Source organism: Sinocyclocheilus anshuiensis, unplaced genomic scaffold (genome assembly GCF_001515605.1).
Source record: "Sinocyclocheilus anshuiensis isolate Anshui unplaced genomic scaffold, SAMN03320099.WGS_v1.1 scaffold566, whole genome shotgun sequence".
NCBI classification, from domain to species: domain Eukaryota; kingdom Metazoa; phylum Chordata; class Actinopteri; order Cypriniformes; family Cyprinidae; genus Sinocyclocheilus; species Sinocyclocheilus anshuiensis.
In genome coordinates, this window is record NW_015542410.1 from 1,642,722 (window position 1) to 1,655,660 (window position 12,939).

The 12,939-nt window shown below is 36.0% G+C and overlaps 1 protein-coding gene across 1 annotated transcript; it reads right to left on the reverse strand.

The window, feature by feature from the left end:
• Positions 1 to 1,803: 1,803 nt before the first annotated feature.
• On the reverse strand, positions 1,804 to 8,544 carry ing4 (inhibitor of growth family, member 4). The gene is made up of 8 exons (XM_016492708.1): positions 8,493 to 8,544; positions 6,938 to 7,009; positions 6,634 to 6,800; positions 5,292 to 5,406; positions 5,059 to 5,173; positions 3,824 to 3,968; positions 3,507 to 3,568; positions 1,804 to 3,342 (listed from the first exon to the last, which is right to left on the reverse strand). The coding sequence occupies exons 1-8, from the start codon at positions 8,527 to 8,529 to the stop codon at positions 3,303 to 3,305; spliced, it is 753 nt and encodes a 250-aa protein (XP_016348194.1). The 5' UTR covers positions 8,530 to 8,544; the 3' UTR covers positions 1,804 to 3,302.
• Positions 8,545 to 12,939: the final 4,395 nt, after the last annotated feature.

The window sequence follows — 12,939 nt, forward strand, 5'->3', positions numbered from 1 at the left end:
TGAATTTATTTAATACACGAGTTTCACAATTTGAGTTGAATTACTGAAATAAATGAACTTTTCCATGACATTCTAATTTATTGAGATGCACCTGTAATTTAATTTAGTGTTCAATTATTAATAATGGTTCTTATTATTATCAGTGCTGAAAACAAATTTTGCTGCTTAATATTTTGTGCAAACCATGATATATATTTTTTCATGATTCTTTGATCAACAGAAATGTTAATGAACAACATTTATTTTAAATAGAAATCTTATGTCTAAATGTCTTTAATGCTACTTTTGATCAATTTAATGCACTTGCTGAATAAAACTCATACATCACATATTTGAATGGCAAAAAATACTAAGCAGCACAACTGTTTTTATCATTGAAAATAATGAATGTTTCTTGAGCACCAAATCAGCATATTAGATTCAGCTTCGCCATCACAGGGAATCAATTACATTGTATAATTTATTCAAACAGAAAACAGACATTTTAATTTGTATTAATATGTCACAATTTGACAGTTTTACTGTATTTTTGATCAAATAAATGCAGACTTGGTGAGCAATTGAGATTTCTATCAAAACATTAAAAAGTCTGAATTATTCCAAATGATTCATTTTGACCAGTAGTCTGTCTGCCTATATAAATGAGTGAAGTGCACATTCCTCTGAGGAAAGTTCTTCCATTAAATTGTACTGCTTCCATTTACACAGTCTTTGTTATAAGTGCCCATACACTCACTGAGGTCTGAGATGACTTTGCCAAAAGCCTTGGCAGTCCCCATGGGGGCTAGAATGATGTTCTGCTTGGCATCTTGCTCATCTGCACAGCTCAATAAATGAGAAATGCACAGTCCAGCACACCTAGATCAACGTGTCTAATCCATGCAGCAAGCAAACGTTTTTAAAGACTATATAAGTGCATAACTACCTGTGTACAGACAGAAATAATTTAATTCATTTATTTCTAATTTAAGTGATGCAGTTGTCAGTACACCCAAACTTCAAAGTTTGCAGTTAATAATAACGCAATTCCCTTGAGTGTCACTAGACAGCAGTAAGAACTAATGATGCTGTTAGGCAGCCACACCCCATATGTGTACAGTATGTTAGTGAAGGTGCATTCTAGCTGTTCATGTTGCCTTTTTTTTTTCCAAATGTAGGAATATATTTATATATAATATATAATTTCCAACAGTATGTGCTATTGAAAAGATTTACAATAAAGTCCATGGAGGCACTTTAGCAGCATCAGGACCATAAAGAGCGTAGGGCAGCATCGCTGCAGCACTGCACAAAGTGGATCTCTTATAAGTGATAGAGTGCTTCCAGCGGTTTGTATGAGAACTGCAATGCAGTATCACACTGTAGCGGACTTAACATTACTGTGCAATGCCTTTATAGATATTTCAGAGCCTATGCCATTTTATACACTACAGTTTAAATTATTTTTTTTTTTGGCAAAGAAAGTGTTACTTTTATTCCACAAGGGTGTATTAAATTGATCAAAAATATTTATAATGTTGCAAAAGATTTCTATTTGAAATTGTTTTTTGACTCATGAATCATTCTTTAAGAACTTAAAGAAAAAGTTTTCCACAAAAATTTTAGGCAGCACAATTGTTTTCAACATTGACAAAAATAACAAACATTTCTTGAGCATCAAAAAGTAATGGCTGCTGAAAATTCAGCTTATAAAGTTTTTCTCCCCACTTTTTCAGCTTATCAAATGAATTCCATTTACTATATTATTTATGAACACTTCAGTATTATTATTTTTAATTCTCAGATGACTTGAAATACTTTATGTTCATGACACTTTTCAGACAACAGCATTCAAAAATGCCAGAATGAATGAAATAATGACCAACAGACACAAGGACGCTTTCAGAATCAGGCATTGTTCGTTCAGCGTGGAAGACACCAGACCCAATATCTGACATTAGTACAGTACTCTACAATATCTGGAACAGCCAAATCACAAAGCAACATGACAAAGGCAAAAATAAAACATGTGACACAAACCCTTCATCGTACACCAGACAATAGAATCATTCAGAACCGGCAACAAGCACTGTGTAGCACCAGGTTTTGCATTGTCTGACATACCTGTAATTCTTTAATTAAAACAACCGAACCTTAAATACAAGCTGATATCAACACATTTGATTTCTGACATCTCGCAAAAAGTATCATACTGCTTTAACGACGTCAACACAATGACTGAGAACCATTGTAAGCGATGCTGTGTAATTCACGCATTTAGCCAAACCATACACATCATTACCTTTAATATATTCATAAGCACCAAAATCCAGTCGCAAAGAACCCTGTTGCTGAACGCACAGCAATCCTAGAGTTAATTCATAGGTTACAAAAGAAAACACCAAATGCATTTAATGACCAGGGTGTCAACTGAATAATATTACATGCTGAGTTAATGCTTTTCAACAGTCTGGAATATGATCGATTTAATACGATCCAACTAGTGTGTGACCATAAGCACCAAAACAATGTCTGCATTGAATTCTACAGTTGTGGAATGGACCTGAAGTGAAGAGGTGGTCTTCAAGTGCAGGATTTGTGAATGCAAGACAAAGAGAGAGAGAGCGGAAAAGGCTGAGTAGGTGTAAAAATCAAGTTAAATAATCCCATTGAGCAGCTATTTTCTTGTAATTGCTGGTTTGTCAAATAAACATCTCAGATTTGGCGAGGTAAGTTGATAACTGTTGCCCTTTTATGAAAATTGCAATGAGAAAATAAGTTAGATAAGGGATCAGTTTCAGTCTAATCTGGGACCTGTTCCCCTTTTTGTCTGTTAAAAGGCAAAAAAACTGGAGACTAGTAGGAAATGATCCCATCTGAGAAGGATATACTGACAGAAATGATCCAGTCTGAGACCACCTGGAATCACGAGCGCGACAAAGAACTGCGAGATCTCCTGATATGCCCCCAGACTGCTGAGTTCATGTGTTTAAAACGAGTTGTAAAAAAGACAATCCAAACAAACAAACCGAAAATATAAGAATATAAAAAATGCAGAACCAAAACAAATAAAAACACTCCATAACAAAAGTCATCTTCATTACTGAGCACATAAATTAAGAACTACACCTCCTTCATGTTCACCCGTCAGCCCTTCTTACTGTCTGGCTGAGAGAGGGATGTGAAGATGGAAAAGAGGATGACAAGCACCAGATTTAGCAGAGAGTGGATCTATATTAGTGTCTATGGAGGGCCTTAAAAACACTTTCAACCCTTGTGTCTGCCTCTACCTCCCTCTCTGTGAATTCTCTTGTTTTGCATGTTCATTTTTTCTTCCGCTCCTGTGAACATCTTGGGCAGTACCTGATGTAGAAGGAAAACAACAAAGCCAATGTTGAAATATACATGTATATTCACTGATGCTATAATTAGTGAGTTACTTCAGAATAAAATGTCTGTTTTAACACTGCTGCCCGACAGCATTGACTTGCATCAGTTTCAAGGGCAAAAATCACATGACTACAAACCATTTCCCTCTGGGTTTGGTGGTCAGACCCACACAGGCAAAGTGGAACCACTCGATAGAACACTAAAGAAAGAGAAACACACACACGTTTACCACAAGCACAGCTCTGAAGATAAATGTACAGGAATCTGCTGTAATATAATGCTGCAGTCTGGGAATGGAGTTTACAGCCTATGACTAGACATTTATTTAATCTCCATTTTAACTTGTAAAGGGGATATAAATCTAATGAAATAATAAAATAAATATCTATCTATGTCAGCAATAATGTATGAGAGGCTGTGAGCTTGTCGACTTTGGATGAGAAAGGAAACTCACGTCTGTATTGTCACAGCCAATCATCTCCCCGTATGAAACCTGGTGGCAGAGACAATAGGTGGGCTCGTTGGGGTCCACTGGCATGTCCAGCACATCCGAGGGGTGCACGTTCCCAAAGTTCACAGCCGGGGTTGAAAACTCAGGGCTGGAAGACAGTTTGATTAAAACTGTATTAGATTTTGGAATGTATTTATTTTATTTTGGTGCATTTTGCTTCTTTTATTGACAGAAGCGGTTAGAAAGGTGAAAAGAAAAAAACGATGTTGCCTGGACTGTAGGGCAAAAAGCGAACCATTTGCTTTTTCTAAACGTTAAAAATGTATTTGAAAACAACTTCATAAATATTTATGTACATGGTGGGAGGCTCCAGTAAGATTTTTTAAAAATCTTTTTGAAATAAATATTTTATGCTTACCAAAGCTGCATTTACTTGATCAAAGACACAACAAAAACAGTAATATTGTGAAATATTATTACAATTTAAAACAACTATTTTCTATTTTATACGGAGCCTGGCACAAGGCATGTAGGAAAAAAATAGTAGGCTAAATCGTGTGCATGATTTACTATTTCGTTCCCTCGATTTATAAATTGTGCACACGATTTATAAATCGAGAGAACCAATTAGTAAATTGTGCGCACGATTTAGCAAATCGAGGGAACGAATTAGCAACTTGAGGGAACTAAATAGTAATCGTGTGCACGTTTTAGTACATCGAGGGAATGAATGAGTAAATCGTGCGCACGATTTATTTATTTTTTCTTGCATGTCATGTGCGGGGCTCCGTAATTTTAATATATTTTATAAGTCATTTATTCCTGTGATTTTTTAGCATCATTACTCGAATATGATTTGCTGCTCAAGAAACATTTCTTATTATTATCAATGTTGAAAGTAGCTCTGCTTAATAGTTTTTGAATTTATTTATTTTTTTTTTTGCAGGATTCTCTGATAAACAGAACGTTCGTAAGAACAAACTCTGTGAAACAGAGAAAGAAATCTTTTGTAACATCTTTGCTGTCACTTTTGATTAACTTAATGCATTCTTGCTGAATAAAAATTAATTTATTTAAAAATCAAAACTTTTGAACAGTAGTTTATATGTATGAAGAGTACAAAGCTGAAAATGTTAATTGCAAAGAGGAAGCAGATTTTACTGCAATTCTGGTGGTTCAAAAATGACACACTTTACAAATAAAAAAGAATTATAATAGAAAATGTGTGTGATTCTCACCCTTGTGTGAGTTTGACCTTCTTCTGACCACTCTTTGAGCTGCAGTCATCATCAGAGTTCTTCACCTTTGACCTAGTGCGAGTCACCTCCTTCTTCTTGGGTCCTCGATGGTCACCTTCAAACAACAATAAATGACCATCAGAGACTTTGTTGAGATATAGAGATCCACATAAGAGATGTGCATGTCCCAAAACATCACTAATAGTCATAAGAAGTTATCATAAGAAGCTTACTCTTGTTGCCCTTGCTGGAGGTAGAGTCATAATCGGTGCTTTCTATCTGTTTCTCTTTGAGGTCAGCCTCAAAGCGAGCCAGGTCTGTATCCAACCTTCGGATATGCTTGTCCACCTAATGCATAGAACAAATGACGTATGGAGTCATAAAGCAACAAAATGTACATTACAGATTTATTTTACAATATCTATAATATATACTACTGTTCAAAGGTTTGATTCTTCTGAAATCATTCTAATGTGCTGATTTGGTGATCAATAAACATTTCTTATTATCAATGTTCATAACAGTTGTGCTGCTTAATACTTTTTTATTCTTTGACAAATCTAAAGTTCAAAAGAACACTGTTTAAACAAACAGATTGTTTTGTAACATTATAAATGTCTTTACTTCCATTTTTGATCAGCATCCTTGGTGAATAAAATATTAATTTCTTTAAAAGAATTCTTACTGACCCCACACTTTTAAAGGGGTCATATGATGCTTTTTTAAAGATCATTATTTTGTGTATTTGGTGTAACAGAATATGTTGACATGCTTTAATGTTCAAAAAACACATTATTTTTCAAATACTGTACATTATTGTAGGTCCTCTATGCCCCGCCTCTCTCAAACGCTTCGCTCTCTCTCTCTCGCGCTCTCTCTCGCTCTCTCTCTCCCTCTCGTGCTCTCTCTCTCTCTCGCTCGCTCGCGCGCACACACACACACGATGCGCAAAACTCCGCATTTGAACAGTCAATAGCAAATACTTAAACTAATAACAAAACAGTAGCTGATTCAGAAGCGCCAGATTGTCATAGCAAAGTCAGAATTACCTCCTCTCCTAGGCTCACGAAACGGTCATCCATAAAATGCATTGCTGTTCTGTTGTAAGTAATCTTAAAGATTCCTAAATGCATCTACTTTCGGAAGGCCAAATTGCTATCGCCTAGAAACACACAGCGTCTCCCTGACATGGCTGCATCAACACTAACTGCGGTTACTGAAACCACGCCTTCTTTCTTTGCGTGCACATTTGGGCGGCATTATGCAAATATTTCCACATAGTGAGGTAGATATGTGGGGGCGTGTTAGAACGAGCCGTTTTAGGGGGGCGTGGCAGAGTCTTAACTTTGATAAAGTATATCTCTTTGGTTTTGAGACTTTAGTCTTTGCAACTTCAGGGATCTTATCTATGCACAATCAGCTTGTAACACTCCAAAGAGAAAGGAAAACTTGAAATCGCATCATATGACCCCTTTAAATAGTAATGTACATTTATGTTAAAATGTAATATATAAACAGAATTTGCAATAGTTATAAAAGGTAATTTGTAAGGAGTACATGCAAATTCACACTAACCATCTCATAGGTTTGCATCGCAAGCTGGACCTTGTCATCTCCAAACTCTTTACACTTCCCATAAGACTGCTGGATCTGTCTTAACAGTGAGAGCTTCTGCTCGGAGGACAACGTCCGAGCGTTGGCTGTGTATTCACGAGCCAGAGAATCAATCTGCCCTTTCAGGTCTAGACAAAGAAGAAATGTAAACAAACAATCACTTACTATCTCAAGCAACCAGACATTAAATATAAACGTGTGAAAATGTAATTAAAAGTATTATTCTATATTACTGTATTGAGGCAGGGCTATAGTTTAGACCCACCCTCTGTCCTCTGGTCTAGATCTCGCATCAGCTGGAAGTTCCTCTGCAGTTCAAAGGGCAGATTTTCTATGCCTAAAGAGACAGAATGACATATAAATCATCAAACAGACCCATAAGGCTGTGCGCATTTGAAAACCAGCACTACAGTAAACAATCTCCATCTATACGAGCGCAAGCCAGCTCGATTGTCCTGAGAGACAGCATTTAATGTTAGGGTGACCAGACGTCCCCGTTTTCCTGGGACAGTCCCGGTTTTTGGTGTCCTGTCCCCGGAAATGTCCCCGTTTTACAGCACGTTCAAAACAACGGTTACTTTCACCCGCAGAGGGCGCTGCGAGCTACTGTAGCCATGAAGAACCTGGACGAGAGCAGAGCGCTATTATCAAAAGTTATTGGTTTCAAGGTAGTCACATGCTAACTATACATGTTAAAACAAAGTAATACTGTTTGTGTGCACTTCATAACAAGGCATGATAAGGTTGCAGGATTGTTTTGCACACAGTATTATATTATTATTATTATTATTATCTGCTAAATGACTAAAAGTAAAGTATTAAACATTCCTGAAACTTTCGCCGTCACAACACCGATATGAATAATATAAAAAATAATAAACTAAACAATTAACACTTGCAGAAAGCACATACTTTGTGGTCAAAATTAGCCTAAAATGCAAAACAATAATTTATTATTATTTTGCATAATAATAAATCCAGTTCAATTTCCAAAAGCATAAGCATAAAATAACTTGGAAAAAAATAATTTGAAAAGTTGTAATTACTTTATACTCAGTCAGTCAGAAAATGTTACAAATATTTGTAAAATACAGTTTAATTTATCATATGTTCTCATATTTATTGTTTTATTTTTAATGTGGTTTGTAAAGTCATAATTTTGTTATAATCCTATTTTGATCTCTCTACGGTTACTATTCACTTTTCATAGTGTGATTTTTGTTGAATTGTAGGCCTATTAATAAAATAGGGTAAGTTTGATCCTCAAACTTCATTCATTGTAATTTTTAATTATGATATTAATATATGGAAACCACAACAATTAAAGAATAAAAACATACGCACATATATATTGTCCCCGTTTTTTTCATTTGTAAATAATCACAAGTGAGATTTCAATTATATTTTGACCACTGAACTAGGAAATGTCCCCGGTTTTCATTTCAGAAATCTGGTCACCTTATTTAATGCTTGCCATTGCGCTTTAATATTGCCAGGTTTTTATTGACAATATATCATTATTTTAATAGCAGTAACTTAATATTACATTCTGTCACGTTTATCAGTGCCGCACCCACCAAGCAAAACTACAAAACCATCGTTACCATCATAACACTGTTTATATTTACAGTTAGCCCATTAGCTTCAGAGACCAATGGTCTGACGTACTGACGTTTTTATTAGCGCGGTTTTGTGTCGTTACGCGGTCGTTTTATTGTAAACCGTGTGTGTATGTGAAACGTGCAGACATGCTGGACAATATGAACACAGAAGACATGTATTTATGCGGATGGATATCGAAGCAAAGACAATAGCCTTACTGTCCAAATAGTGCTCTAGATACATTCCAGCCGCCATTTTGACAAACACAAACAAAGGTTCTTCCGGTTTTGCCGGAAGTCCTGGGCTGGGGGGCTATGAGGGGGAGGGGTCATGAGTGAGGGCTGTCTGTTGACCTCTTTCATGTCCTTTATCTACGGTAGCCGAGAAGTGCAGAACAAATCACAATTCTGAAAACAAAATAACAAATTACAAACGCAAATGCAAGTCTAAAAAACAAAATAACAATTCAGAAAACACAACAACAATTCAGAAAACATTATAACAAGTCAGAAAACACAATGACAAATTCAAAAACAATATAACAAGTCAGAAAGCCCTTACTCTGAAATAAAAAATACGGGGTGTCTATTTACATTTAGAAAAAAGTAGCTGTAAAACATCAGCTCCAGTGGTGTAGATGGATAAGTGTGTGTCACCAACTTTTTGACGCAGATTGACCCGGGTTCGATCCCGCCTTTTGCCGAGCTTTTTTTCCCCTCCCTTTTCAAATCTCGTATTAGCAATGGATTGTATTTACACTAAGTGAAAATAGCAGTATTTTTAGCAAAATGCTATTTACACTAAGTGGAAAAAAAAGTTTGGCAAAAGGCGAGATCGAACCCGGGTCGATCGTGTCAAAAAGCCAAATAAAGCGCTTATCCATCTGCACCACTGGAGCTGATGATTTACAGCCACTTTTAACTAAATGTAAATATACACTCCATATTTTTTATTCCATAGCCTGTATACGTTGATTGACAGATGTCTCGTCCAGTCAGCGGTGAGTAATCCCAAGCCAATGGCGCTGTCTCAAACTATACCTACCTTTTCCGGTTTGTCTGATTTGTCGTTGTGTTTTCTGACTTGTTAATTTGTTTTCGGATTTGTCGTTGTGTTTTCTGACTTGTTAATTTGTTTTCGGATTTGTCGTTGTGTTTTCTGACTTGTTAATTTGTTTTCGGATTTGTCGTTGTGTTTTCTGACTTGTTAATTTGTTTTCGGATTTGTCGTTGTGTTTTCTGACTTGTTATTTTGTTTTCGAATTTGTCATTGTGTTTTCTGACTTGTTATAATGTTTTCTGAATTGTTGTTGTGCTTTCTGAATTGTTATTTTGTTTTTTAGACTTGCATTTGCGTTTGTAATTTGTTATTTTGTTTTCAGAATTGTGATTTGTTCTGCACTTCTCGACCACCGTATTTATCTACTTTGAAAGTGTGTTGAAAGTTGAAACAGAATGATAAAGCTCCTCTTTGGATGTTCAGAGATATGTGCTATGGGAAATAGCACAATGAGTGTAGTTGTAAAAAACTGGGAACAAATTGTAGGATTTTATTATTATTATTAATTTTAGTGCATTTGATTAATGGCTATGCTCAACATTTGTAAAATTTAGTCAGACGAAACAGTTTTGAGGTTAAGTGATGGGATTAATCTCTGGAATATTATGTTGAAGGGGGAAAATATAGTTTTTATTTTGAAGTGAAAAGATAAAATTAGTCCATTGGGCTCAGATGCTCCCCAGATTTGGCACAGAAATATTAAATGAATATTTAATTTAATTTTTATTGTAATTCATGGGGTTATTATTCAGTAATTTCATGAGTTAGACAGAGGCGGACAGTATAGTGAAGTATTTTTTACTTTACTCTAGTCAGTTTAAAAAGTATCTGTAGTTTATCAGTGTTTTTCTTTTGAAAACTTTCCTTCACTACACTCCAAAGCATAATGTCATACTTTTTACTGCACTACATTTCATAAATAAAAGTTGTTGTTTGTTTTACCTTTAATACTTAAGAGCATTAAAAATGTAGTACTTTCTTGTACTCAAGTAAATCTTTCAATTACTTGAGCAAAAGTAAGAAAGTAATAGATTTCTAATGTAATTAAGTATTAAATTATATTTAATATGAAACATAGTGCAGTAAAAATTACAATATTATGCTTTGTACTGTTGTGAAGTAAAGTTTTCTAAAGAAAAACACTCTGATAAAGTACAGACTTTGAAAAGTACTTTTAAAGCAGAGTAAAAATACTTCACTACTGTCCACCTCTGGAGTTAGATGTACATTTCAGACGTCTTTGCTATTCATTAAAACCCATAACTGAGTGAAATCTTTCATAGGACCTTAATGTGTCCTTCTTTCCCCTACATTTTTCAAAATCACTTGATTGTTTTAGTGTTGTTCAGGTCCTTCCCAGCATCATCTAAATCAAGCGTAGCGTTAGTTCTGGCAGGTCATGTTAGTCAAGCTCGCATCAGCTGATCCACGTCTACCTATAGGGATAGACGTGGATCCTATCACAGCACCCATATATAAGATCCTTCAGTATTATCACCAGCTTTTGCTTTGCTCAATAGCTAATTACCCTCCTCTATGGGATTAAATCTCTGCCACAATTCTGCGCACGAAAGATCATATTTTGAGCGCACAAAAGTGCGTTTTGCAGGCGCGTGAACTGAGTTTTTTGGAGAAAATGTTTGTCTCGCAAAGAAGAAAGTATTTCGAGCGCACGAAAATCAATTTTGCATTTAAAATAAGTTTTTGGATGTGTGCAGACCTTCTCTTTTAGCAAAAATATATATAGATAGATAGATAGATAGGCTTTATAGACAGATAAGTTGAGAGTGACTCTTGAAGGACCAGCACCACATCCTCTTGTACCACTGTTTGAAGAATTTATCTTCCAGAATCTGGCAGTAAGTTCATTTTTAGTCCATCTCGAGATTTTATCTGTAGAAGATAACCTGCTTAATAATTATGCACACCTGAATATAAGGCGTTTTTCACTTCCAGCCTTCATGAACAATAATATATAGATTATAAGTGATTAAATACAAGATTAATAGTAGTTATTAAGATTGATGTTGTTTGGAATTGGTAAAATGTGCTTGGAAAAAAATATAATCAGAATATCAACTTGCATAAGAATTATGCATGCACTGTATTTTTCCTCTTCTGCTGTCCTGGTAATGCAAGACATGTTGTGAATGGTTGTCAAGGCAGCCAATCAGAATCTAGCAGCCTCGTCTCTGATTGGCTGGAATTATGGCATATTGTAACGCTGGGTTGTGTTGAGCAAGCGAGCCGAGAGCACTGAGAGTGGGCATCAAGGGAGCAAGCTAGTGAAACGTTGCACGCGCAAAAGAGAAGGTCTGCACACATCCAAAAACTTATTTTAAATGCAAAATTGATTTTCGTGCGCTCGGAATACTTTTTTTCTTTTTGCGAAACTAACATTTTCTCCACAAAACTCTTTGAGTTTGAACTTTTGTGCGCTCAAAATATGATCTTTCGCGCACAGAATTGTGGCAGAGATCTAAGCCTATACTCCTCCATCCCCAACTCCTCTTGTTCAGTCAGGATTCGGCCTTCTGATTCTCCTTTGAATCAGACTAATTTCTAAAATGTTACATTAAATTATTGAACTTTTATGATATCTGCAATACATTTAGGTTAGTTCTGTTCTTTTTACCCTGGGGGGTTATTGCTGCTCTCCCTGCTCTTATCTATGCTAGGCTGCATGGATGGAGTTCTTGCCCAGAACCCATACCGCCAATCCAAACTGTATGCTAATTGTCAGTCATCTTTGACGATAGTGGTCCTGACAGAAATAAACAAAAGAGGTTTAAATGTCTGTTCTCTCTGAAGCCTCCATTGGTTTTATCACATAGCTTTTCCCGGCATGTATTCAGTACTTTTCTCCAGAAGAGGGCAATAGTCAATAGATTTTGAACTGTTTAGCAAGAGAACCTGGAGTTTGAGCTCCAGGGAGTGTTGGTTAGTAGCTAGTCTCTCTCCCAGTACAGTCAGTCATTATCCCAATAAACACATAACAGAAGTGGAGCTGACAGCCAGACAATAATACAGCAGTTAAGATTTGTGTTGTGCAGTTTGGAGAGGATATTCAATCTCATTTAAAGGAGAGCTGGCACAATATGTCACCCCACAGGACTGCCAAAAGAACATAATTACTGCTGCTTTCCCAATTGAGATGCATGTCTAAACAGGCTTCCTCATTTTAAAATCGCTCGCATATGTATTCAGGACTATGTAGTCTGTGAATCAGCTGTGCTGCTGAATCATATTTTCTAAAATTGCTGTAGATTAACATAATTAAGATCTAGCGAGATGATCGCTTGCAAAGTACAATTTAAGATGTTATTTGCATGCTGATTTCTTTTCGCTTTTTTGTGAAGTCCTTTCCGTTTTTAAAAGCACTTTTTTTTTCAACCTAAGCAGGCACAGAATAAATGTCGGTTTAGATAAAGCAGCTCTCAAAGTCTCCTCTAGCTGTGACTGGTATAATTTTGCCTCACTATCACCCACGTATCGTATGAAGTATTAAGGGAGCACTCTCTCTGTTTAGGGAGTGTTGTCAGTGGTCTCCCTCAAGGAGAAATTACTGTGGCAATGCTAATAAGCATTTATGCTCCCTTGAGCAAA

Coding starts and splice junctions, on each gene's coding strand:
- ing4 (XM_016492708.1), bottom strand. CDS start 8,529: ATGGCGGCTGGAATGTATCTAGAGCACTATTTGGACA. Junction 7,010..8,492: donor TCTAGAGCACTATTTGGACA/GTAAGGCTATTG, acceptor CTGTCTCTTTAG/GCATAGAAAATCTGCCCTTT. Junction 5,174..5,291: donor CTCCAGCAAGGGCAACAAGA/GTAAGCTTCTTA, acceptor TGTTGTTTGAAG/GTGACCATCGAGGACCCAAG.